The sequence below is a fragment of the Rhinichthys klamathensis genome, unplaced genomic scaffold, assembly GCF_029890125.1.
Source record: "Rhinichthys klamathensis goyatoka isolate OS25496 unplaced genomic scaffold, OSU_Roscu_1.1 h1tg000379l_1, whole genome shotgun sequence".
NCBI lineage: Eukaryota > Metazoa > Chordata > Actinopteri > Cypriniformes > Leuciscidae > Rhinichthys > Rhinichthys klamathensis.
The window spans coordinates 152501-180000 of record NW_026606886.1 but is presented as its reverse complement, the minus strand read 5'-3'; the positions used below and the strand labels follow the sequence as shown (position 1 = coordinate 180000).

The window sequence follows — 27500 nt, the reverse complement described above, 5'->3', positions numbered from 1 at the left end:
ACTCTCACACACTCACTCACTCTCACACACTCTCACTCACTCTCACACACTCTCACTCACTCTCACACACTCTCACTCACTCTCACACACTCTCACTCACTCTCACACACTCTCACTCACTCTCACACACTCTCACACACTCTCACTCACTCTCACTCACTCTCACACACTCTCACTCACTCTCACTCACTCTCACACTCTCACACACTCACTCACTCTCACAAACACACTCTCACACACTCTCACTCTCACACATTCACTGTCACAGACACTCTCACACACTCACTCTCACACACTCACTCTCACACACTCTCACACACTCTCACACTCTCACACACTCACTCACTCTCACACACTCTCACTCACTCTCACACACTCTCACTCACTCTCACACACTCTCACTCACTCTCACACACTCTCACACACTCTCACTCACTCTCACACACACTCACTCACTCTCACAAACACACTCTCACACACTCTCACTCTCACACATTCACTGTCACAGACACTCTCACACACTCACTCTCACACACTCACTCTCACACACTCACTCTCACACACTCACTCTCACACACTCACTCTCACACACTCACTCTCACACACTCACTCTCACACACTCACTCTCACACACTCACTCTCACACACTCACTCTCACACACTCTCACACACTCTCACAAACACACTCTCACAAACACACTCTCACAAACACACTCTCACACACATTCACACACTCTCACACACTTTCACACACTCACTCACACACTCACTCTCACTGTCACAGACACTCTCACACACTCACTCTCACACACTCACTCTCACACACTCACTCTCACACACTCACTCTCACACACTCACTCTCACACACTCACTCTCACACACTCACTCTCACACACTCACTCTCACACACTCACTCTCACACACTCACTCTCACACACTCACTCTCACACACTCACTCTCACACACTCACTCTCACACACTCACTCTCACACACTCACTCTCACACTCTCACACACTCTCACAAACATACTCTCACAAACACACTCTCACAAACACACTCTCACAAACACACTCTCACACACATTCACACACTCTCACACACTCACTCACACACTCACTCACTCACTCTCACACACTCACTCTCACACACTCACTCTCACACACTCACTCACACACTCACTCTCACACACTCACTCTCTCACACTCACTCTCACACACTCACTCTCACACACTCACTCACACACTCACTCTCACACACTCACTCACACACTCACTCTCACACACTCACTCTCACTCTCACACACTCACTCTCACACACTCACTCACACACTCACTCTCACACACTCACTGTCACTCACACACTCTCACACACTCTCACACACTCACTCTCACACACTCACTCTCACACACTCACTCTCACACACTCACTCTCACACACTCACTCTCACACACTCACTCTCACACACTCACTCTCACACACTCACTCTCACACACTCACTCTCACACACTCACTCTCACACACTCACTCACTCACACACTCTCACTCACACACTCTCACACACTCACTCTCACACACTCACTCACTCACACACTCTCACACACTCACTCTCACACACTCACTCTCACACACTCACTCTCACACACTCACTCTCACACACTCACTCTCACACACTCACTCTCACACACTCACTCACACACTCACTCTCACACACTCACTCTCACACACTCACTCTCACACACTCTCACAAACACACTCTCACAAACACATTCACACACTCTCACACACTCACTCTCACACACTCACTCTCACACACTCACTCTCACACACTCACTCTCACACACTCACTCTCACACACTCACTCTCACACACTCACTCTCACACACTCACTCTCACACACTCACTCTCACACACTCACTCTCACACACTGACTCTCACACACTCACTCTCACACACTCACTCTCACAAACACACTCTCACAAACACACTCTCACAAACACACTCTCACAAACACACTCTCACAAACACACTCTCACACACTCTCACAAACACACTCTCACACACTCACACGCTCTCACTAACACACTCTCACACACTCTCACACTCACACACACTCAATCACACACACTCAATCACACACACAAAAGAAAGCCACTCACCCTTCAGCAGAGCCGAGGACCAGAGCTGCACGGACATGTCTGGGATCTTACTGGCCAACTGCATCGCTGGAACCACCATGTTGTTGCTCTCCTGAACACACACACACACACACACACACACACACACAGCTCTTCAGACGCCGCAGATCAGGGTTATTATCGATAACTAAAACAAGCTAGGTAAAATAAAGCTGAAATAACATAAGATATAAATGTTTGTTGAAAAACAAACTAAAATTAGAAATGTTGCTTTGGCACTAAAGTTAAAGCACTGAAACACTATCACCTGGGAGAAGAGAAAACTGAAAAGGTCAGCTGGATTTCTGGATTTCGCGCTCAGCCCTCGCGGCTCTGTTATGTGCGCGCCACAGACGGTCCGCCCACTGCACTTCCGCGCTTCAGAGTTCCGTCTTTTGCGTTCCGTCAATATTACGTTATTATTAGAGGTGGGCATAGATTAATTTTTTTAATCTAGATTAAAATGGCTCATTTGAATTCTCCCGAAGGCATTCAGAATATGTGTGCTACCCAAATAATGACTAAAAGTAAGTCTTTGAGAATAGTTTGCCTCGCGTAGGGATGTGCATTTCTGCCAAAAATGCCATTCGACAATCGAGGAGCAAAAGTCGAATATCGTAAAGAAAAAAAAAAAAAAAAAAAAAAAAAAACGCAATGACAGAAAGGGAGGCCAATTTCATCTTTAGCGATTTGTCATCAAACAAACTGTTTATTAATTGAACAAGTAACATGTTTTCGTCCTTTTTTTTAACATAGTAGGCTAATTGGAAGAAGAAAAAAAACAATACGCACGACAGTCCGTTTTTGCATCGCCAATGCTCGTTAGATCAAAAAATAATGTCATCATATGTCATAAGAATTTTATGTGAACCTGCCTTGTTACTGCAATAGCCTCATTTTTAAACAAATTAGTTTCAATCAATGTAAACTATTCGTGTGATTATGCCACTGCGCAATACACGCGCAATACACACACAATGTATTACCTGAATGAAATGAAATCGATTGTATCGTCCTGTGGAATCATTCATTCACAGACAGCTTACGAAGATGTTCAACTAATAAAGATCTTCATCGCTGGCAAAAATATGATGCATTTGCAGATTTGCTTTCACTAGACTAGACTGTAGATCGGCCACTTCATCCAACGCACTTGATGCTCTTAAATCTTCCTGTTTCGACTCCGAGTGTGAATTGAAAGCGCTTCAGTGATTCAGTGCGCGAGGAACTGAACAGATCAACTGATTCGCGAACCGATTTAGACAGATCATCTGACAACTTGTTTGATGAAGTCTTTGAACAGAATCGACTCAAAAGAGTGATTCATTTGTAAATGAGCATCGCTCATGCCCATACAAGGACACAGCGCGCTTGGAATAAACTCATTTAACAACGTATTGCATTAAAATAAAGTAACGAGAGGAACGTCGCCCAACGTAACAAAGTAAAAGTACACCTTGTGTCCCTGACAGGGAAATACCCTGCTGCGCGATCTGTGACAGTAGGCGCGGCGTCATACTACACATTAGAGTTGCGCGAAAATATAACGATATTCGAAAAAGCTATTTATGATCCCAACCCAACTTTGATTAACGGCTATTTTTTTTTATCGCCCGATAAGAGTCTCACGTTAACGCCGATAACGGCCCAGCACTAGTTATTATAAATATATATTTAAAAAAAATTTTTTTTTTTTGAACATCGATTTTTGACATTTGTGAATCGATTCAGAATCGTCCACGTCCGCATCGCGATGCATCTAAGAATCGATTTTTCCCCCACCCCTAAGCCATAGTGATGCGAAACTGGTGTGTGTGTTACCCTGTGGTTCCCCAGCACGTAGAATATGTGTCCCAGCAGCACCAGAGAACAGGCCGTCAGACGGTTCAGATCCTCTGCGTTGGACATCTTCAGCGTCTCACGCAGGAACCGCCTACACACACACACACACACACACACACACACACACACACACACACGGATGAGGCGGTCTGATCATCAGCATCAGTGACACACACACACACTCTCACACACACTCTCTCTCTCTCTCACACACACACAGACACACGCACACACTCTCTCTCTCACACACACACACACACACACTCTCTCACACACCACACTCTCTCTCTCTCACACCACACACACACACTCTCTCTCTCACACACAAACACACACACACACTCTCTCCCTCACACACACACTAAGAGGAAACTCACTTGGCTTCGTTGTAGCGCCCCTGGAAGAAGGAGAGCAGGCCTCGGATGTAGAAGGCTGCAGCTCGCAGACAGTGAGAGCTGGAAAACACCGTCAAGATACGGATTTGTTAGAACAGCAGAACATTAATTTCTCCAGCGCTACACACAGGACAGATCGAGTCACAGTGATAAACAGGAGAATATCAGAATCAGTGATGAAACTCCATCGAATTAACTCAGGTCAGTGTTGATGCGATTCAGTTCAGTGTTGATTCAGTTCAGTGTTGATTCGGTTCAGTGTTGATTCGGTTCAGTTCAGTGTTGATTCGATTAAATTCAGTGTTGATTCAGTTTCAGTTCAGTGTTGATTCAGTTCAGTGTTGATGCGATTCAGTTCAGTGTTGATTCAGTTCAGTGTTGATTCGGTTCAGTTCAGTGTTGATTCGATTAAATTCAGTGTTGATTCAGTTTCAGTTCAGTGTTGATTCAGTTCAGTGTTGATTCGATTCAGTTCAATGTTGATTCAGTTCAGTGTTGATTCGATTTAGTTCAGTGTTGATTCAGTTTCAGTTCAGTGTTGATTCGATTCAGTTCAGTGTTGATTCAGGTCAATGTTGATGCGATTCAGTTCAGTGTTGATTCGATTCAGTTCAGTGTTGATTCGATTCAGTTCAGTGTTGATTCGATTCAGTTCAGTGTTGATTCGATTCAGTTCAGTGTTGATTCGATTCAGTTCAGTGTTGATTCGATTCAGTTCAGTGTTGTCTCAGTTGAGTTGAAGTTGTTGTCACATTTGGGTTTGTCAAGTATTTTAGCTTCTCATCCAATCAGAATCAGTTTAGCCTGAATCCTTTTTATAATATCAGTTGGACTTTTTTTCAAGTTACATCTTCACTGATTCATTCATCAGTTGGGAATCATCTGCTAAAATGGCTCTGCTGTGCGAGTGTGTGAGGAGTTTTACCTGACGGGGAAGTTGTGGTCCGGGTTGATCCGCTCTAATAGACTGTACAGCTGCACAGATGAAGGGGAAGGAATACTCAGTCACTGATGATGATTATAACAGTGATTATAAATGAATCCCATGATGACGAACCTCTTGATGTCTGTTGCCCTCTCTGATGTACACACTCGCCAGATTGGTCACGATGAAGGTCCACAGCTCCTGATGCGTGGTGAGCTGCACACACACACACACACACACACTGATGAGCTCATGCTGATGAGAACAGAGCGACAGCAGAGGCTTTAAGGTTCTCACCCGCAGTGCTGTAGTGAACTGGGCCTCGGCGTTGTCCATGCAGTTCACTGAGATACAGTACAAGCCCTGAAACACGAGACCAACACATCACAGATCTGAAGCCCTGAGCTGAACACACACACTCCTCAGAGATCTGAAGCCCTGAGCTGAACACACACACTCCTCACAGATCTGAAGCCCTGAGCTGAACACACACACTCCTCACAGATCTGAAGCCCTGAGCTGAACACACACACTCCTCACAGATCTGAAGCCCTGAGCTGAACACACACACTCCTCAGAGATCTGAAGCCCTGAGCTGAACACACACACTCCTCACAGATCTGAAGCCCTGAGCTGAACACACACACTCCTCACAGATCTGAAGCCCTGAGCTGAACACACACACTCCTCAGAGATCTGAAGCCCTGAGCTGAACACACACACTCCTCAGAGATCTGAAGCCCTGAGCTGAACACACACACTCCTCACAGATCTGAAGCCCTGAGCTGAACACACACACTCCTCAGAGATCTGAAGCCCTGAGCTGAACACACACACTCCTCACAGATCTGAAGCCCTGAGCTGAACACACACACTCCTCAGAGATCTGAAGCCCTGAGCTGAACACACACACTCCTCAGAGATCTGAAGCCCTGAGCTGAACACACACACTCCTCACAGATCTGAAGCCCTGAGCTGAACACACACACTCCTCACAGATCTGAAGCCCTGAGCTGAACACACACACTCCTCAGAGATCTGAAGCCCTGAGCTGAACACACACACTCCTCACAGATCTGAAGCCCTGAGCTGAACACACACACTCCTCAGAGATCTGAAGCCCTGAGCTGAACACACACACTCCTCAGAGATCTGAAGCCCTGAGCTGAACACACACACTCCTCAGAGATCTGAAGCCCTGAGCTGAACACACACACTCCTCAGAGATCTGAAGCCCTGAGCTGAACACACACACTCCTCAGAGATCTGAAGCCCTGAGCTGAACACACACACTCCTCAGAGATCTGAAGCCCTGAGCTGAACACACACACTCCTCAGAGATCTGAAGCCCTGAGCTGAACACACACACTCCTCACAGATCTGAAGCCCTGAGCTGAACACACACACTCCTCAGAGATCTGAAGCCCTGAGCTGAACACACACACTCCTCAGAGATCTGAAGCCCTGAGCTGAACACACACACTCCTCACAGATCTGAAGCCCTGAGCTGAACACACACACTCCTCACAGATCTGAAGCCCTGAGCTGAACACACACACTCCTCACAGATCTGAAGCCCTGAGCTGAACACACACACTCCTCACAGATCTGAAGCCCTGAGCTGAACACACACACTCCTCACAGATCTGAAGCCCTGAGCTGAACACACACACTCCTCAGAGATCTGAAGCCCTGAGCTGAACACACACACTCCTCAGAGATCTGAAGCCCTGAGCTGAACACACACACTCCTCAGAGATCTGAAGCCCTGAGCTGAACACACACACTCCTCAGAGATCTGAAGCCCTGAGCTGAACACACACACTCCTCACAGATCTGAAGCCCTGAGCTGAACACACACACTCCTCAGAGATCTGAAGCCCTGAGCTGAACACACACACTCCTCACAGATCTGAAGCCCTGAGCTGAACACACACACTCCTCACAGATCTGAAGCCCTGAGCTGAACACACACACTCCTCACAGATCTGAAGCCCTGAGCTGAACACACACACTCCTCACAGATCTGAAGCCCTGAGCTGAACACACACACTCCTCACAGATCTGAACCCCTGAGCTGAACACACACACTCCTCACAGATCTGAAGCCCTGAGCTGAACACACACACTCCTCACAGATCTGAAGCCCTGAGCTGAACACACACACTCCTCACAGATCTGAACCCCTGAGCTGAACACACACACTCCTCACAGATCTGAACCCCTGAGCTGAACACACACACTCCTCACAGATCTGAACCCCTGAGCTGAACACACACACTCCTCAGAGATCTGAAGCCCTGAGCTGAACACACACACTCCTCACAGATCTGAAGCCCTGAGCTGAACACACACACTCCTCACAGATCTGAACCCCTGAGCTGAACACACACACTCCTCAGAGATCTGAAGCCCTGAGCTGAACACACACACTCCTCACAGATCTGAACCCCTGAGCTGAACACACACACTCCTCACAGATCTGAAGCCCTGAGCTGAACACACACACTCCTCACAGATCTGAACCCCTGAGCTGAACACACACACTCCTCAGAGATCTGAAGCCCTGAGCTGAACACACACACTCCTCACAGATCTGAAGCCCTGAGCTGAACACACACACTCCTCACAGATCTGAACCCCTGAGCTGAACACACACACTCCTCACAGATCTGAAGCCCTGAGCTGAACACACACACTCCTCACAGATCTGAACCCCTGAGCTGAACACACACACTCCTCACAGATCTGAACCCCTGAGCTGAACACACACACTCCTCAGAGATCTGAAGCCCTGAGCTGAACACACACACTCCTCACAGATCTGAAGCCCTGAGCTGAACACACACACTCCTCACAGATCTGAAGCCCTGAGCTGAACACACACACTCCTCACAGATCTGAACCCCTGAGCTGAACACACACACTCCTCAGAGATCTGAAGCCCTGAGCTGAACACACACACTCCTCAGAGATCTGAAGCCCTGAGCTGAACACACACACTCCTCACAGATCTGAACCCCTGAGCTGAACACACACACTCCTCACAGATCTGAAGCCCTGAGCTGAACACACACACTCCTCACAGATCTGAAGCCCTGAGCTGAACACACACACTCCTCAGAGATCTGAAGCCCTGAGCTGAACACACACACTCCTCACAGATCTGAAGCCCTGAGCTGAACACACACACTCCTCACAGATCTGAAGCCCTGAGCTGAACACACACACTCCTCAGAGATCTGAAGCCCTGAGCTGAACACACACACTCCTCACAGATCTGAACCCCTGAGCTGAACACACACACTCCTCACAGATCTGAAGCCCTGAGCTGAACACACACACTCCTCACAGATCTGAAGCCCTGAGCTGAACACACACACTCCTCAGAGATCTGAAGCCCTGAGCTGAACACACACACTCCTCACAGATCTGAACCCCTGAGCTGAACACACACACTCCTCAGAGATCTGAACCCCTGAGCTGAACACACACACTCCTCACAGATCTGAAGCCCTGAGCTGAACACACACACTCCTCAGAGATCTGAAGCCCTGAGCTGAACACACACACTCCTCACAGATCTGAAGCCCTGAGCTGAACACACACACTCCTCACAGATCTGAACCCCTGAGCTGAACACACACACTCCTCACAGATCTGAAGCCCTGAGCTGAACACACACACTCCTCACAGATCTGAAGCCCTGAGCTGAACACACACACTCCTCACAGATCTGAAGCCCTGAGCTGAACACACACACTCCTCACAGATCTGAACCCCTGAGCTGAACACACACACTCCTCACAGATCTGAAGCCCTGAGCTGAACACACACACTCCTCACAGATCTGAAGCCCTGAGCTGAACACACACACTCCTCACAGATCTGAACCCCTGAGCTGAACACACACACTCCTCACAGATCTGAACCCCTGAGCTGAACACACACACTCCTCACAGATCTGAACCCCTGAGCTGAACACACACACTCCTCACAGATCTGAACCCCTGAGCTGAACACACACACTCCTCAGAGCTGCGCGGTGCATCGGAAATAAAACCCGGATCTGGATATGGTGTGATTATGCAGTTTAGGGAAAGAACTGTAATAGGATGCACATGTCTTTGTAATGATAGTAGCGCTGGGCAACGATTAATCGCATCCAAAATAAAAGACTGTTTACATAATATATGTGTGTTTGTGTACGGAGTGTAATTATTTTGTATATATAAACACACACATGCATATATATATACACAGTATATATATTTTATTATTCATTTTTTGTTATTTCTTAAATATACATGCATGTGTGTGTATTTATGAATACAAAATATTTATACACAGTACACACATATATATTATGTAAAGACAACCTTTTATTTTGGATACGATTAATCGTTGCCCAGCACTAAATAATAGTAATAAAAAATTATTATTATTTTAAACCCAAATTAAATAAATTTTTGCCAAACCTGACGTGTTTTTTTTAAACTGCAATTGAAATTTTTTGTCCAAATCGTGCAGCGGAAACTCTTCATATAAACACGTGTGTGTTCACTCTTATCTCACCAGCAGCGTGTGAAGCTGAGCGGCGTGATTGGAGAAGAGCCGTGGAGACTGCTGACACAGCTGACACACCTGAGAGATCTGTCAACACACACACACAGGTGTTACGCAGCACACGATCATCAGGAGCATCACTGAGGGGTCGAGCACACACACACACACACACACCTCCTGCAGCGCCGTGGCCTTGTGTCCCGTCACCAGACGACACATGATGATGTGCTCCAGCAGGATGACTTGAAACGACGACAGGATCGGACTGCAGTCCAGCACTGCCGACACACAGAAACACACAGAAACATCAGTCCTCACACACACACACACACACACACACGTTCGCTCGTGTGACGAGACTCACTCTTGAGCTTCTCTAACTGCATGAGGGCTTTATCAGTGTATTTCTGGGCCTTCTCCAGATATCCGGCCTGCATCGAGTGCATGACCGTCACCTGAAACACACACACGCACACACACACACACATCAGAGAAAACAGGCGAAATTAGACACTATAAAAAAAACATTCCAAGACTTTCAAGCACTACTTTTTTGGTTTTCAAGGACTAGAATCAGAGATCACACTTATCAAACAATATCTTTATTATCGTTCAAATAAAATAAAAAAAGGTAAATAGATAAATAAAACTAATTAAAAAAAATGGTACAGATAAAGTGCAGCAGGAGCAATGACTGCGGGAACTTTAACCATTGAAAGGATAATATGACAAAGATATTTCTTTATTCAAACTGATTTTTTTTTTCAAAACACTATCATATATGTAGATATTTATGAGCAATAAATAGCCATGCAAAATGGCTGCAGTGGAGGAATGTTTGTTTTTGTTTTGGTCTGTTATATTAGGCGTTGCCAATTTTCATTGTAAATTGCGCTCGTTCCTGTTGCGTCTCAATCTGGCGACCCGTGAGCGTCGAGTCCGTGGAGGCGGGGAAACGACGATCTCTGCTATTATGATTTGGACTGCAGTACCGATGTCCACCACTAGTGTCATTCTTACAGACTGCACCTTTAAGGACTTACATTTCAAAAAGTCAAATTGAAGCCCTTCAAGCCGTTGTACGAACCCAGTGATGATGTCAGAGGTGAAGGGTCACTCACCAGATAGACGAGGACACACATGTGCTCCTTGGGCAGCCAATGGAAGAGGTCTGCTGAGTTGCTAGGCAGGATTTCATCATCATGCAGTGTGGAGATGGTCTGGATGCACTGCTGAAGCTGCTTCAGACACGGCTTGACGCTCTTCACCTGCGCACACACACACACACACACACACACAGTCTCAGGTCTGTCCTAAACTCAACACTCAAAGGTCATAGGTGGCACTTCTGCTGCTGTCTAAAGAAAGCTTCCTTTAGTCTGTGACATTCATCATTCTGCATCTGGATGTTCTCGGACTTCTAGAGTTCATTGTAAATATACTGTCAGGTTGGAGAGGTGTTTGAGCGAGGTGTTTGAGCCGTGAGTGTGTGTTTGAGAGGAGAGGTGTTTGAGCCGTGAGTGTGTGTTTGAGCTGTGAGTGTGTGTTTGAGAGGAGAGGTGTTTGAGAGGAGGTGTTTGAGCCGTGAGTGTGTGTTTGAGAGGAGGTGTTTGAGCCGTGAGTGTTTGTTTGAGAGGAGTTTGAGCCGTGAGTGTGTGTTTGAGAGGAGAGGTGTTTGAGCTGTGAGAGTGTGTTTGAGAGGAGGTGTTTGAGCCGTGAGAGTGTGATTGAGAGGAGAGGTGTTTGAGCCGTGAGTGTGTGATTGAGAGGAGAGGTGTTTGAGCTGTGAGTGTGTGTTTGAGAGGAGAGGTGTTTGAGAGGAGAGGTGTTTGAGAGGAGAGGTGTTTGAGCTGTGAGTGTGTGTTTGAGAGGAGAGGTGTTTGAGCCGTGAGTGTGTGTTTGAGCTGTGAGTGTGTGTTTGAGAGGAGAGGTGTTTGAGAGGAGGCGTTTGAGCCGTGAGTGTGTGTTTGAGAGGAGGTGTTTGAGCCGTGAGTGTGTGTTTGAGAGGAGGTGTTTGAGCCGTGAGTGTGTGTTTGAGAGGAGAGGTGTTTGAGAGGAGGTGTTTGAGCCGTGAGTGTGTGTTTGAGAGGAGGTGTTTGAGCCGTGAGTGTTTGTTTGAGAGGAGTTTGAGCCGTGAGTGTGTGTTTGAGAGGAGAGGTGTTTGAGAGGAGAGGTGTTTGAGAGGAGAGGTGTTTGAGAGGAGAGGTGTTTGAGAGGAGAGGTGTTTGAGCTGTGAGAGTGTGTTTGAGAGGAGGTGTTTGAGCTGTGAGAGTGTATTTGAGAGGAGAGGTGTTTGAGCCGTGAGTGTGTGTTTGAGAGGAGAGGTGTTTGAGAGGAGAGGTGTTTGAGAGGAGAGGTGTTTGAGCTGTGAGTGTGTGTTTGAGAGGAGAGGTGTTTGAGCTGTGAGAGTGTATTTGAGAGGAGAGGTGTTTGAGAGGAGAGGTGTTTGAGCTGTGAGAGTGTGTTTGAGAGGAGAGGTGTTTGAGAGGAGAGGTGTTTGAGAGGAGGTGTTTGAGCCGTGAGTGTGTGTTTGAGAGGAGGTGTTTGAGCCGTGAGTGTTTGTTTGAGAGGAGTTTGAGCCGTGAGTGTGTGTTTGAGAGGAGAGGTGTTTGAGCTGTGAGAGTGTGTTTGAGAGGAGGTGTTTGAGCCGTGAGAGTGTGATTGAGAGGAGAGGTGTTTGAGCCGTGAGTGTGTGATTGAGAGGAGAGGTGTTTGAGCTGTGAGTGTGTGTTTGAGAGGAGAGGTGTTTGAGAGGAGAGGTGTTTGAGCTGTGAGTGTGTGTTTGAGAGGAGAGGTGTTTGAGCCGTGAGTGTGTGTTTGAGCTGTGAGTGTGTGTTTGAGAGGAGAGGTGTTTGAGAGGAGGTGTTTGAGCCGTGAGTGTGTGTTTGAGAGGAGGTGTTTGAGCCGTGAGTGTGTGTTTGAGAGGAGGTGTTTGAGCCGTGAGTGTGTGTTTGAGAGGAGGTGTTTGAGCCGTGAGTGTGTGTTTGAGAGGAGGTGTTTGAGCCGTGAGTGTTTGTTTGAGAGGAGTTTGAGCCGTGAGTGTGTGTTTGAGAGGAGAGGTGTTTGAGAGGAGAGGTGTTTGAGAGGAGAGGTGTTTGAGAGGAGAGGTGTTTGAGAGGAGAGGTGTTTGAGAGGAGAGGTGTTTGAGCTGTGAGAGTGTGTTTGAGAGGAGGTGTTTGAGCTGTGAGAGTGTATTTGAGAGGAGAGGTGTTTGAGCCGTGAGTGTGTGTTTGAGAGGAGAGGTGTTTGAGAGGAGAGGTGTTTGAGAGGAGAGGTGTTTGAGAGGAGAGGTGTTTGAGCTGTGAGTGTGTGTTTGAGAGGAGAGGTGTTTGAGCTGTGAGAGTGTATTTGAGAGGAGAGGTGTTTGAGAGGAGAGGTGTTTGAGCTGTGAGAGTGTGTTTGAGAGGAGAGGTGTTTGAGAGGAGAGGTGTTTGAGAGGAGAGGTGTTTGAGCCGTGAGTGTGTGTTTGAGAGGAGGTGTTTGAGCCGTGAGTGTGTGTTTGAGAGGAGAGGTGTTTGAGAGGAGAGGTGTTTGAGAGGAGAGGTGTTTGAGAGGAGGTGTTTGAGCCGTGAGTGTGTGTTTGAGAGGAGGTGTTTGAGCCGTGAGTGTGTGTTTGAGAGGAGAGGTGTTTGAGCTGTGTGTGTGTTTGAGAGGAGGTGTTTGAGCTGTGAGAGTGTGTTTGAGAGGAGAGGTGTTTGAGCTGTGAGAGTGTGTTTGAGAGGAGAGGTGTTTGAGCCGTGAGTGTGTGTTTGAGAGGAGGTGTTTGAGAGGAGAGGTGTTTGAGAGGAGAGGTGTTTGAGCTGTGTGTGTGTTTGAGAGGAGGTGTTTGAGCTGTGAGAGTGTGTTTGAGAGGAGAGGTGTTTGAGCTGTGTGTGTGTTTGAGAGGAGAGGTGTTTGAGCTGTGAGAGTGTGTTTGAGAGGAGAGGTGTTTGAGCTGTGTGTGTGTTTGAGAGGAGGTGTTTGAACTGTGAGAGTGTGTTTGAGAGGAGAGGTGTTTGAGCTGTGAGAGTGTGTTTGAGAGGAGAGGTGTTTGAGCTGTGAGAGTGTGTTTGAGAGGAGAGGTGTTTGAGCTGTGTGTGTGTTTGAGAGGAGAGGTGTTTGAGCTGTGAGTGTGTGTTTGAGAGGAGAGGTGTTTGAGCTGTGAGTGTGTGTTTGAGAGGAGAGGTGTTTGAGAGGAGAGGTGTTTGAGCTGTGAGAGTGTGTTTGAGAGGAGAGGTGTTTGAGCTGTGAGAGTGTGTTTGAGAGGAGGTGTTTGAGCTGTGAGTGTGTGTTTGAGAGGAGAGGTGTTTGAGCTGTGAGAGTGTGTTTGAGAGGAGAGGTGTTTGAGCTGTGAGAGTGTGTTTGAGAGGAGAGGTGTTTGAGCTGTGTGTGTGTTTGAGAGGAGAGGTGTTTGAGCTGTGAGTGTGTGTTTGAGAGGAGAGGTGTTTGAGCTGTGAGTGTGTGTTTGAGAGGAGAGGTGTTTGAGAGGAGAGGTGTTTGAGCTGTGTGTGTTTGAGAGGAGGTGTTTGAGCTGTGTGTGTGTGTGTTTGAGAGGAGAGGTGTTTGAGCCGTGAGTGTGTGTTTGAGAGGAGAGGTGTTTGAGCTGTGAGTGTGTGTTTGAGAGGAGAGGTGTTTGAGCTGTGAGTGTGTGTTTGAGAGGAGAGGTGTTTGAGCTGTGTGTGTGTGTGTGTTTGAGAGGAGAGGTGTTTGAGCTGTGAGAGTGTGATTGAGAGGAGAGGTGTTTGAGCCGTGAGAGTGTGATTGAGAGGAGAGGTGTTTGAGCTGTGAGTGTGTGTTTGAGAGGAGAGGTGTTTGAGCTGTGTGTGTGTGTGTGTTTGAGAGGAGAGGTGTTTGAACTGTGAGAGTGTGTTTGAGAGGAGAGGTGTTTGAGCCGTGAGAGTGTGATTGAGAGGAGAGGTGTTTGAGCTGTGTGTGTGTGTGTGTTTGAGAGGAGAGGTGTTTGAGCTGTGTGTGTGTGTGTGTGTTTGAGAGGAGAGGTGTTTGAGCTGTGAGAGTGTGATTGAGAGGAGGTGTTTGAACTGTGAGAGTGTGTTTGAGAGGAGGTGTTTGAGCCGTGAGAGTGTGATTGAGAGGAGAGGTGTTTGAGCTGTGTGTGTGTGTGTGTTTGAGAGGAGAGGTGTTTGAGCTGTGAGAGTGTGATTGAGAGGAGGTGTTTGAGCCGTGAGAGTGTGTTTGAGAGGAGAGGTGTTTGAGCTGTGTGTGTGTGTGTGTTTGAGAGGAGAGGTGTTTGAGCTGTGAGAGTGTGTTTGAGAGGAGGTGTTTGAGCCGTGAGAGTGTGTTTGAGAGGAGAGGTGTTTGAGCTGTGAGAGTGTGATTGAGAGGAGAGGTGTTTGAACTGTGAGAGTGTGTTTGAGCTGTGAGAGTGTGATTGAGCCGTGAGAGTGTGTTTGAGCCGTGAGAGTGTGTTTGAGAGGAGAGGTGTTTGAGCCGTGAGTGTGTGTTTGAGAGGAGGTGTTTGAGCCGTGAGTGTGTGTTTGAGAGGAGAGGTGTTTGAGAGGAGAGGTGTTTGAGAGGAGAGGTGTTTGAGAGGAGGTGTTTGAGCCGTGAGTGTGTGTTTGAGAGGAGGTGTTTGAGCCGTGAGTGTGTGTTTGAGAGGAGAGGTGTTTGAGCTGTGTGTGTGTTTGAGAGGAGGTGTTTGAGCTGTGAGAGTGTGTTTGAGAGGAGAGGTGTTTGAGCTGTGAGAGTGTGTTTGAGAGGAGAGGTGTTTGAGCCGTGAGTGTGTGTTTGAGAGGAGAGGTGTTTGAGCCGTGAGTGTGTGTTTGAGAGGAGGTGTTTGAGAGGAGAGGTGTTTGAGAGGAGAGGTGTTTGAGAGGAGAGGTGTTTGAGCTGTGTGTGTGTTTGAGAGGAGGTGTTTGAGCTGTGAGAGTGTGTTTGAGAGGAGAGGTGTTTGAGCTGTGAGAGTGTGTTTGAGAGGAGAGGTGTTTGAGCTGTGTGTGTGTTTGAGAGGAGGTGTTTGAACTGTGAGAGTGTGTTTGAGAGGAGAGGTGTTTGAGCTGTGAGAGTGTGTTTGAGAGGAGAGGTGTTTGAGCTGTGAGAGTGTGTTTGAGAGGAGAGGTGTTTGAGCTGTGTGTGTGTTTGAGAGGAGAGGTGTTTGAGCTGTGAGTGTGTGTTTGAGAGGAGAGGTGTTTGAGCTGTGAGTGTGTGTTTGAGAGGAGAGGTGTTTGAGCTGTGAGTGTGTGTTTGAGAGGAGAGGTGTTTGAGAGGAGAGGTGTTTGAGAGGAGAGGTGTTTGAGAGGAGAGGTGTTTGAGAGGAGAGGTGTTTGAGAGGAGAGGTGTTTGAGCTGTGAGAGTGTGTTTGAGAGGAGAGGTGTTTGAGCTGTGAGAGTGTGTTTGAGAGGAGGTGTTTGAGCTGTGAGTGTGTGTTTGAGAGGAGAGGTGTTTGAGCTGTGAGAGTGTGTTTGAGAGGAGAGGTGTTTGAGCTGTGAGAGTGTGTTTGAGAGGAGAGGTGTTTGAGCTGTGTGTGTGTTTGAGAGGAGAGGTGTTTGAGCTGTGAGTGTGTGTTTGAGAGGAGAGGTGTTTGAGCTGTGAGTGTGTGTTTGAGAGGAGAGGTGTTTGAGAGGAGAGGTGTTTGAGCTGTGTGTGTGTTTGAGAGGAGGTGTTTGAGCTGTGTGTGTGTGTGTTTGAGAGGAGAGGTGTTTGAGCCGTGAGTGTGTGTTTGAGAGGAGAGGTGTTTGAGCTGTGAGTGTGTGTTTGAGAGGAGAGGTGTTTGAGCTGTGAGTGTGTGTTTGAGAGGAGAGGTGTTTGAGCTGTGTGTGTGTGTGTGTTTGAGAGGAGAGGTGTTTGAGCTGTGAGAGTGTGATTGAGAGGAGGTGTTTGAACTGTGAGAGTGTGTTTGAGAGGAGAGGTGTTTGAGCCGTGAGAGTGTGATTGAGAGGAGAGGTGTTTGAGCTGTGTGTGTGTGTGTGTTTGAGAGGAGAGGTGTTTGAGCTGTGTGTGTGTGTGTGTGTTTGAGAGGAGAGGTGTTTGAGCTGTGAGAGTGTGATTGAGAGGAGGTGTTTGAACTGTGAGAGTGTGTTTGAGAGGAGGTGTTTGAGCCGTGAGAGTGTGATTGAGAGGAGAGGTGTTTGAGCTGTGTGTGTGTGTGTGTTTGAGAGGAGAGGTGTTTGAGCTGTGAGAGTGTGATTGAGAGGAGGTGTTTGAACTGTGAGAGTGTGTTTGAGAGGAGGTGTTTGAGCCGTGAGAGTGTGTTTGAGAGGAGAGGTGTTTGAGCTGTGAGAGTGTGATTGAGAGGAGAGGTGTTTGAACTGTGAGAGTGTGTTTGAGCTGTGAGAGTGTGATTGAGCCGTGAGAGTGTGTTTGAGCCGTGAGAGTGTGTTTGAGAGGAGAGGTGTTTGAGCCGTGAGTGTGTGTTTGAGAGGAGGTGTTTGAGCCGTGAGTGTGTGTTTGAGAGGAGAGGTGTTTGAGAGGAGAGGTGTTTGAGAGGAGGTGTTTGAGCCGTGAGTGTGTGTTTGAGAGGAGGTGTTTGAGCCGTGAGTGTGTGTTTGAGAGGAGAGGTGTTTGAGCTGTGTGTGTGTTTGAGAGGAGGTGTTTGAGCTGTGAGAGTGTGTTTGAGAGGAGAGGTGTTTGAGCTGTGAGAGTGTGTTTGAGAGGAGAGGTGTTTGAGCCGTGAGTGTGTGTTTGAGAGGAGGTGTTTGAGAGGAGAGGTGTTTGAGAGGAGAGGTGTTTGAGAGGAGAGGTGTTTGAGCTGTGTGTGTGTTTGAGAGGAGGTGTTTGAGCTGTGAGAGTGTGTTTGAGAGGAGAGGTGTTTGAGCTGTGAGAGTGTGTTTGAGAGGAGAGGTGTTTGAGCTGTGTGTGTGTTTGAGAGGAGGTGTTTGAACTGTGAGAGTGTGTTTGAGAGGAGAGGTGTTTGAGCTGTGAGAGTGTGTTTGAGAGGAGAGGTGTTTGAGCTGTGAGAGTGTGTTTGAGAGGAGAGGTGTTTGAGCTGTGTGTGTGTTTGAGAGGAGAGGTGTTTGAGCTGTGAGTGTGTGTTTGAGAGGAGAGGTGTTTGAGCTGTGAGTGTGTTTGAGAGGAGAGGTGTTTGAGAGGAGAGGTGTTTGAGCTGTGAGAGTGTGTTTGAGAGGAGAGGTGTTTGAGCTGTGAGAGTGTGTTTGAGAGGAGGTGTTTGAGCTGTGAGTGTGTGTTTGAGAGGAGAGGTGTTTGAGCTGTGAGAGTGTGTTTGAGAGGAGAGGTGTTTGAGCTGTGAGAGTGTGTTTGAGAGGAGAGGTGTTTGAGCTGTGTGTGTGTTTGAGAGGAGAGGTGTTTGAGCTGTGAGTGTGTGTTTGAGAGGAGAGGTGTTTGAGCTGTGAGTGTGTGTTTGAGAGGAGAGGTGTTTGAGAGGAGAGGTGTTTGAGCTGTGTGTGTGTTTGAGAGGAGGTGTTTGAGCTGTGTGTGTGTGTGTTTGAGAGGAGAGGTGTTTGAGCCGTGAGTGTGTGTTTGAGAGGAGAGGTGTTTGAGCTGTGAGTGTGTGTTTGAGAGGAGAGGTGTTTGAGCTGTGAGTGTGTGTTTGAGAGGAGAGGTGTTTGAGCTGTGTGTGTGTGTGTGTTTGAGAGGAGAGGTGTTTGAGCCGTGAGTGTGTGTTTGAGAGGAGGTGTTTGAGCCGTGAGAGTGTGATTGAGAGGAGAGGTGTTTGAGCTGTGAGAGTGTGTTTGAGAGGAGAGGTGTTTGAGCTGTGAGAGTGTGATTGAGAGGAGAGGTGTTTGAACTGTGAGAGTGTGTTTGAGAGGAGGTGTTTGAGCCGTGAGAGTGTGATTGAGAGGAGAGGTGTTTGAGCCGTGAGTGTGTGATTGAGAGGAGAGGTGTTTGAGCTGTGAGTGTGTGTTTGAGAGGAGAGGTGTTTGAGCTGTGAGAGTGTGTTTGAGAGGAGGTGTTTGAGCCGTGAGTGTGTGATTGAGAGGAGAGGTGTTTGAGAGGAGAGGTGTTTGAGAGGAGGTGTTTGAGCCGTGAGTGTGTGTTTGAGAGGAGAGGTGTTTGAGAGGAGAGGTGTTTGAGCTGTGAGAGTGTGTTTGAGAGGAGAGGTGTTTGAGAGGAGAGGTGTTTGAGAGGAGAGGTGTTTGAGAGGAGAGGTGTTTGAGCTGTGAGAGTGTGTTTGAGAGGAGGTGTTTGAGCCGTGAGTGTGTGTTTGAGAGGAGAGGTGTTTGAGAGGAGAGGTGTTTGAGCTGTGAGAGTGTGTTTGAGAGGAGAGGTGTTTGAGAGGAGAGGTGTTTGAGCCGTGAGAGTGTGTTTGAGAGGAGAGGTGTTTGAGCTGTGAGAGTGTGTTTGAGAGGAGAGGTGTTTGAGCCGTGAGAGTGTGTTTGAGAGGAGAGGTGTTTGAGCTGTGAGAGTGTGTTTGAGAGGAGAGGTGTTTGAGAGGAGAGGTGTTTGAGAGGAGAGGTGTTTGAGAGGAGAGGTGTTTGAGCTGTGAGAGTGTGTTTGAGAGGAGAGGTGTTTGAGAGGAGAGGTGTTTGAGAGGAGAGGTGTTTGAGAGGAGAGGTGTTTGAGAGGAGAGGTGTTTGAGAGGAGAGGTGTTTGAGAGGAGAGGTGTTTGAGCTGTGAGAGTGTGTTTGAGAGGAGAGGTGTTTGAGCTGTGAGAGTGTGTTTGAGAGGAGGTGTTTGAGCTGTGAGAGTGTGTTTGAGAGGAGGTGTTTGAGCTGTGAGAGTGTGTTTGAGAGGAGAGGTGTTTGAGCCGTGAGTGTGTGTTTGAGAGGAGGTGTTTGAGCTGTGAGAGTGTGTTTGAGAGGAGAGGTGTTTGAGCCGTGAGAGTGTGTTTGAGAGGAGAGGTGTTTGAGCCGTGAGAGTGTGTTTGAGAGGAGAGGTGTTTGAGAGGAGAGGTGTTTGAGCCGTGAGTGTGTGTTTGAGAGGAGAGGTGTTTGAGCTGTGAGAGTGTGTTTGAGAGGAGAGGTGTTTGAGCTGTGAGAGTGTGTTTGAGAGGAGAGGTGTTTGAGCCGTGAGTGTGTGTTTGAGAGGAGAGGTGTTTGAGCCGTGAGTGTGTGTTTGAGAGGAGAGGTGTTTGAGCTGTGAGTGTGTGTTTGAGAGGAGAGGTGTTTGAGCTGTGAGAGTGTGTTTGAGAGGAGGTGTTTGAGCTGTGAGAGTGTGTTTGAGAGGAGGTGTTTGAGCTGTGAGAGTGTGTTTGAGAGGAGAGGTGTTTGAGAGGAGAGGTGTTTGAGAGGAGAGGTGTTTGAGCTGTGAGAGTGTGTTTGAGAGGAGGTGTTTGAGAGGAGGTGTTTGAGCCGTGAGAGTGTGTTTGAGAGGAGAGGTGTTTGAGCCGTGAGTGTGTGTTTGAGAGGAGAGGTGTTTGAGCTGTGAGAGTGTGTTTGAGAGGAGAGGTGTTTGAGCTGTGAGAGTGTGTTTGAGAGGAGGTGTTTGAGCTGTGAGAGTGTGTTTGAGAGGAGAGGTGTTTGAGCTGTGAGAGTGTGTTTGAGAGGAGAGGTGTTTGAGCCGTGAGTGTGTGTTTGAGAGGAGAGGTGTTTGAGCTGTGAGAGTGTGTTTGAGAGGAGAGGTGTTTGAGCCGTGAGAGTGTGTTTGAGAGGAGAGGTGTTTGAGCCGTGAGTGTGTGTTTGAGAGGAGAGGTGTTTGAGCTGTGAGAGTGTGTTTGAGAGGAGAGGTGTTTGAGCCGTGAGAGTGTGTTTGAGCTGTAAGAGTGTGTTTGAGAGGAGAGGTGTTTGAGCCGTGAGTGTGTGTTTGAGAGGAGAGGTGTTTGAGCCGTGAGAGTGTGTTTGAGAGGAGAGGTGTTTGAGCCGTGAGTGTGTGTTTGAGAGGAGAGGTGTTTGAGAGGAGAGGTGTTTGAGCCGTGAGTGTGTGTTTGAGAGGAGAGGTGTTTGAGCCGTGAGTGTGTGTTTGAGAGGAGAGGTGTTTGAGAGGAGAGGTGTTTGAGCCGTGAGTGTGTGTTTGAGAGGAGAGGTGTTTGAGCCGTGAGTGTGTGTTTGAGAGGAGAGGTGTTTGAGCCGTGAGAGTGTGTTTGAGAGGAGAGGTGTTTGAGCCGTGAGTGTGTGTTTGAGAGGAGAGGTGTTTGAGCTGTGAGAGTGTGTTTGAGAGGAGAGGTGTTTGAGCCGTGAGAGTGTGTTTGAGCTGTAAGAGTGTGTTTGAGAGGAGAGGTGTTTGAGCCGTGAGAGTGTGTTTGAGCTGTAAGAGTGTGTTTGAGAGGAGAGGTGTTTGAGCTGTGAGAGTGTGATTGAGCCGTGAGAGTGTGTTTGAGCCGTGAGAGTGTGTTTGAGAGGAGAGGTGTTTGAGCTGTGAGAGTGTGTTTGAGCCGTGAGAGTGTGTTTGAGAGGAGAGGTGTTTGAGCCGTGAGAGTGTGTTTGAGAGGAGAGGTGTTTGAGCCGTGAGAGTGTGTTTGAGAGGAGAGGTGTTTGAGCTGTGAGTGTGTGTTTGAGAGGAGAGGTGTTTGAGCCGTGAGAGTGTGTTTGAGCCGTGAGAGTGTGTTTGAGCTGTGAGAGTGTGTTTGAGAGGAGAGGTGTTTGAGCCGTGAGAGTGTGTTTGAGCCGTGAGAGTGTGTTTGAGCTGTGAGAGTGTGTTTGAGAGGAGAGGTGTTTGAGCTGTGAGAGTGTGTTTGAGAGGAGAGGTGTTTGAGCCGTGAGAGTGTGTTTGAGCCGTGAGAGTGTGTTTGAGCTGTGAGAGTGTGTTTGAGAGGAGAGGTGTTTGAGCTGTGAGAGTGTGATTGAGCCGTGAGAGTGTGTTTGAGCTGTAAGAGTGTGTTTGAGAGGAGAGGTGTTTGAGCCGTGAGAGTGTGTTTGAGCCGTGAGAGTGTGTTTGAGCCGTGAGAGTGTGTTTGAGCTGTAAGAGTGTGTTTGAGAGGAGAGGTGTTTGAGCCGTGAGAGTGTGTTTGAGCCGTGAGAGTGTGTTTGAGCCGTGAGAGTGTGTTTGAGCCGTGAGAGTGTGTTTGAGCTGTGAGAGTGTGTTTGAGCCGTGAGAGTGTGTTTGAGAGGAGAGGTGTTTGAGCCGTGAGAGTGTGTTTGAGCCGTGAGAGTGTGTTTGAGCTGTGAGAGTGTGTTTGAGAGGAGAGGTGTTTGAGCTGTGAGAGTGTGTTTGAGAGGAGAGGTGTTTGAGCTGTGAGAGTGTGTTTGAGAGGAGAGGTGTTTGAGCTGTGAGAGTGTGTTTGAGCTGTGAGAGTGTGTTTGAGAGGAGAGGTGTTTGAGCTGTGAGTGTGTGTTTGAGAGGAGAGGTGTTTGAGCCGTGAGAGTGTGTTTGAGCCGTGAGAGTGTGTTTGAGCTGTGAGAGTGTGTTTGAGAGGAGAGGTGTTTGAGCCGTGAGAGTGTGTTTGAGCCGTGAGAGTGTGTTTGAGCTGTGAGAGTGTGTTTGAGAGGAGAGGTGTTTGAGCTGTGAGAGTGTGTTTGAGAGGAGAGGTGTTTGAGCCGTGAGACTCTCACCTGTCCGGCGTCCAGGTAATGCGTGACCTGCAGCACGAGGAAGAAGACTCGCAGAGACTCCTTCTGGATGGGGTTTCCCTGCCACGTCTCCACGATCTGCCCACACAGCGTCAGGAGCGGGTGCACCTCCTGCAGCTTACGCTCCATGAGCAGCAGCTACACACACACACGAGAACACAAGCCTTCACAGGTCACATGACACACACAACCACTGATGAGGCTCAACAAAACTGAAAATAACCGATCGATCGATTAGGGCTGGACAAAAAAAAATATTTTTCGCTGAATCGCTTTTTAAAATGTGGTCGATTCAAATTCAATTCTCAAAGGCCACAAATCGATTTTTTTCCATATTTATTTATGTAAATATTTTATGCCTTCATTTGATTGCCAGAAAAATTTAAATATACAAAACACTGTATTCACAACATACACACACACAGAGAGAGATACTCACCATGCCTTTGCTCAGCAGGAAGAGCGCTCTGTGGAAATGCAGAGTTTAGTCATTACACACATGACAGAGAAATGAAAGTGTGTGTGTGTGAACAGCATGAGATGCAGTGAGAGTCACCTGGTGTACTCCGATCCCACGACTCTGGCGTATTCGGCGCCGACGCCCAGCAGATCGCAGGCCGACACCAGATCCTTCTCCAGCGTGTGCAGTTGCTGTGGGAACACACACACACCGCTCAGACGTGGCTCACACACACGTTCCCATTTATTGACTGACAGCTGTCTTGTCCTCGTGTTGAGATAAATCAAAGTGCAGAGGCGTTGTGTGTGTGTGGGAGTGTGTGTGTGTGTGTGAGTGAGTGTGAGTGATTGAGTGTGTGTGTACCGCGAGCTGGAACAGGAGTCTGCAGTGCCAGTACGGTGTCTGCTGAGAGGTTAATGAAGAGTGTGTGAGAGAGAGACAGTGTGAGTGTGTGTGTGAGTGAGTGTGTGAGTGAGTGTGTGTGTGTGTGTGTGTGTGTGTGTGTACCGCGAGCTGGAACAGGAGTCTGCAGTGCCAGTACGGTGTCTGCTGAGAGATCTGGATGGCCTTCCGCAACAGCGGCTTCGCTGAATCCACCAGGTTCTAGTAAACAGAAGAGCAGACATCACTCCTGACACTGTGTGTGTGTGTGAGTTACATCACTCCTGACACTGTGTGTGTGTGTGAGTTACATCACCCCTGACACTGCGTTACGCATCCCGAAGTTACAGCACGTCACGCGTCAACTTCGGCTGATCCGATGCGTTTGCAATCATGCATTGACTTGACAGAGCTCTTCACAACACACACTGTGTCAAAGCAGCTTTACAGAAAATGCTCATGTGGAAAACAGTGTGTGTGAATAGACCAGAAACCAAGAAACAAAACACGGGTTGCTTTTCCCTTCATTCTGTAACCCTCGTGCGACCCCTTATGGACATGTGAGTCTTTCAGTTTAGTTTTTTTTTTTATAATTTCACCGGTGTTAATGCCAACTGCATACATTTTGGCACAAGTGTGTATTTTTATTTGGAATTTTACTATTTCACCCCCATTTCCTTTAATAAGTCTTACAGGTTTGGAATGACATGAAAGCATGTAAATGATGAGAGAAATGTAACTCCCCGGTTTTGTGTCTGAAAGCATGTTTTATTCATAACATCAGGATTATGTTTGGCACACAGAATAGAAGAGTTGATGAGGGTGAAGTCTGTGTTAAACTCACACTCACCTGTTGGCAGTAGAGCTCTGACAGAAGACTCGCCGCCTCGAACTTAACATCCTCGAACTGAGCGATCTGCACACCTGTGCTAAGGAGAACTCCAACAAAACAGGCATTATCATCATCATCATCACCGTGTGTCTTCAGCACTTACAGCAGCACAGTCTCAACACAACACTCAAGAGGGACATTTGCTTCATAATGTGGTAAAGGATACTTGCTGCGAGATAAACCACTGAAATAGAGACAGAAAGAGACATTAAACATGAATCATAAATCACATTTATTAGTGTCTATAGCAGCACCTCACAGGACAAACACAGAGCTTCTATCAAAAGATAATTATACATTATTTAAAACAATAAGATGTTAAAAACAATAGCACTTTAACGCGTTGAATCTGTTAGGGCTGAATTAACAACAACAGCAACCATAATAATACAAATAATAACAATAATGAAGCTTCCGGGACTACGGCCTTGTCGCTCGGCTGAAGCCTCGGGCTTTCCTGCGCGCTCTCACCGCTTTCTCGAGGTGCGTGCGGGCCAGCTCGCTGTTCTTCGTGTGGTGGTAGAGCACCGAGCCCAGCTGCAAGTGCGTCCGGGCCTCCACTCGCTGCGGGGGCTTGAACTGGAACACGGCCTGCAGGCAGTGCACACACAAGCGGATTTTGGGAGGGCTGGATGTTCTGAAATGTTCGGCGAACCCGAGAAGAGCCAGATACCAGGAGTCTGGGGCCTCAGCGCCAGCAGCCGCCATCATCACCACAACAACAACAACACGAGAGCTCGGGCAAACCTCGCGAGAGCGCCAACCGCGGCGAGACTTCCACGCATAGACATAATAAATACATAGACGCCCTATTGGCCGCTTTGGAACGTTGCTGAGATACGTCAACGGGTCCGCCATTTTGCGGAGGGCAAGACTGCACTGTAATCAAATGTAAGTAAACGGGGGAGCTGCGTTTTTTCTGGATAAAAACAAACTGTTTTTACATTTATCAACCGATTTCAGTGGTGTATGTGGTGTACAAAAGGTTCCATCTCTAGTTATTTAAAATCTCGATAGTTAGACTTGTAAAATATTTTTTTTTAATAAAGAATGGTCAAAGCTCAGGCTTGTCATGTATCTGGCTTTTTATTCTTGGATAAGAATGGTGAAGACCCCCATACTGAGATATAATTTAAGTTTTCTTATTGTGGAAAAAGCATTTTCTGTGATTGACCAGATTTTAGCAATAACAAAGATAACTGATGGATCCTTTATAATAATAGGTTATGGTACAACTATAGTGCAATGCAAATAGTATATATAACATAAAGTGAGAAGTAATAGTAAATAGTTTAGTCAATAAAATAAACAAATAGTATACAGCAAATAAAATAGTAATGATTAGTATAATTATATAATATCATAAGTACAATAATACAATCATAAAAATATTGATAATAGCATAGTTTATTAATAATACTATAATAATAGCAATAGAATAAGAAATCTCAATTACAGAATATACACAATAAAAAATAAGTTAAATAGTGACTTTAATATTTAACTCTTTTTGTTAAATTTCAGTTTTATTGATCAGTATAACAGAAGTAGCTTCAGTCAAACATACAGCAGGATACAACGTTAAAATAGCCTAAATATAAAGTTATGAAACTTCACTTTGCCCTCAGCCAAAACGATTTGCCAGGGAACCATTTATAGATTAATGAGACCAAAGATCGCCCGTTAGATATACACAAGACGAATTATATCTCATGTTTAACCACTAGACTACAGACATCCGAGTCAGCGGCAAAACTTCAAAAGCACTGGCCGAGGGACGGCTGTTCCAGGCGGGGTAGACGAGCGCTGAGCGTCAGAAGCACTGGCCGAGGGACGGCTGTTCCAGGCGGGGTAGACGAGCGCTGAGCGCATCTTACAACTCCGAAAACGTCAGATCAAATTTTTAAATAGGCGCTATCTTTATAAACAAACCACATATTTGAGCTTTAAACAACTACATTGTCGACTGAAAAACTATTAAAACTACATTTCGTGACACAATAACAGTAGTATTTTTAAATGTATCCTCTGAACGTTACTATTACTAATTAAATCATGACCAAATACAACCAAAAACAAACGTTCAGTCTTGCTTGTGAAAGGTAATTCCTCGAAAGCTATTTTCCATTGTGTGGCGATGTGTACAGCCCCAAACAGCGCACAAAACAGGCATTTTTCTCAATTCCCGGTATGAGAGGTATGGGAAAGTTGCCATCCCCAACATGGCGGCGCCGTTGACGTACGCTGCAGCGGCCAATAGGGCGTCTATGTATTTATTATGTCTATGCTTCCACGGCCCTACCCTGAACGAGATCTTCTCGGCTGAATCTCGCGAGAGGAGGAGCTGGCGGGACGATCTGTGTCTGTCAGGAATCATCATAATAAACGGCAAATTATGAAAGCACATTTCCGTCACATAAGAAAAAAATCATGCTTTAATGTATCATAATTATGGCATAACTAAGTCGAAGCTATGACTTAAAGTCATAAGAGAGCAGAACCCTGGGTAAATGATGACGTCCTCAAGGCCATAGATATCCATAATAAAGGATATCTATGCTTAAGCCAGGCTAAGAAATAGGAATTATGGGAAATTCAGAGAAAACAAGGATGAGCAGAGTTGGGGTGATTATAAAAAGGCAAGAAATGAAGTACAGATTAGTAGTCAATACTAAAAAAGGCATGAAAACATGGCTAAATATACACAAATGATTCAGGAAAGTTATGGAAATCCCTTAAGCTATTTATTTGGCTACAGTAAAAGGCTAAAACTATGAAACACTAATATTACTCTAGATCTTGGCGACAGCATTACATCAGAGGAGGAGATAGTGGCAGATAGCTTTAATAAAGTATTTCTCATCAGTTGTCAGGAAGCTTTTGAAAGGATCATTTTTGAACAGATTGATAATTACTTAAAATCACAAAACCTACTTTATGAGTTCCAGTCTGGCTTTCGTAAATCTCATTCTACGGGTTCCTGTTCACTGTTTCTTACTGGTTATATAAAAAAGGAGGTCGATAATGGAAACTTCTGTGGCATGGCCATGTTAGACGTGCATAAACCCTTTGATACAGTCGACCAGGACTTCTAAATGTTCGGATGTGGATGGCTGATGATAACACTTCATTTAGGGAAAACTGAATCTATATTGTTTGGAACAAAGATAAAGGTAAAGAAAGCCTCATGTTTTAAGGTCATAGCTGGAGATATTGTAATTACTGCCAAGGAATCTTGGATGTATGTTAGATTTCTATATCTGGAGTAGGTCAGCTAAGGTAATCGCCAAAGTGAAGCAGAGAGTCCGTTTATGGCCAGAATATCAACGTTTTTGGATGAAAAAACAAAGCTAACTTGGTCAGGAGCTTTAATTCAGCCTTATTTTGATTATGTGTGTGGCTCATGGTACAATGGTGACACAGGGAACCTGACACATAGGCTTCACACGTCTCAAAATAAATGGAAACGGTGTACTTTAGACCTTCCCATAAGAACTTATCTGGAATCTTCCCACTTTGCAAGGGT

At 46.9% G+C, this 27500-nt stretch overlaps 1 protein-coding gene across 1 annotated transcript in view; it reads right to left on the bottom strand.

Annotated features, from left to right (window-relative positions):
- Positions 1-24725, bottom strand: part of mau2 (MAU2 sister chromatid cohesion factor) — a 27511-nt gene extending 2786 nt beyond the window's left edge. The window contains exons 1-17 of the mRNA XM_056233889.1: positions 24446-24725; positions 24141-24158; positions 23933-23998; positions 23209-23304; positions 22798-22892; positions 22681-22708; positions 22224-22379; positions 11025-11171; positions 10268-10358; positions 10078-10181; positions 9913-9990; positions 5635-5700; positions 5470-5553; positions 5338-5387; positions 4395-4472; positions 3997-4108; positions 2158-2248 (exon numbers count right to left, since the gene is read on the bottom strand). Coding sequence (XP_056089864.1) covers positions 2158-2248; positions 3997-4108; positions 4395-4472; positions 5338-5387; positions 5470-5553; positions 5635-5700; positions 9913-9990; positions 10078-10181; positions 10268-10358; positions 11025-11171; positions 22224-22379; positions 22681-22708; positions 22798-22892; positions 23209-23304; positions 23933-23998; positions 24141-24158; positions 24446-24685 — 1600 coding nt within the window. The 5' untranslated portion in view covers positions 24686-24725. The remainder of the gene's footprint in view (positions 1-2157; positions 2249-3996; positions 4109-4394; positions 4473-5337; positions 5388-5469; positions 5554-5634; positions 5701-9912; positions 9991-10077; positions 10182-10267; positions 10359-11024; positions 11172-22223; positions 22380-22680; positions 22709-22797; positions 22893-23208; positions 23305-23932; positions 23999-24140; positions 24159-24445) is intronic.
- Between the last annotated feature and the right edge of the window lie 2775 nt (positions 24726-27500).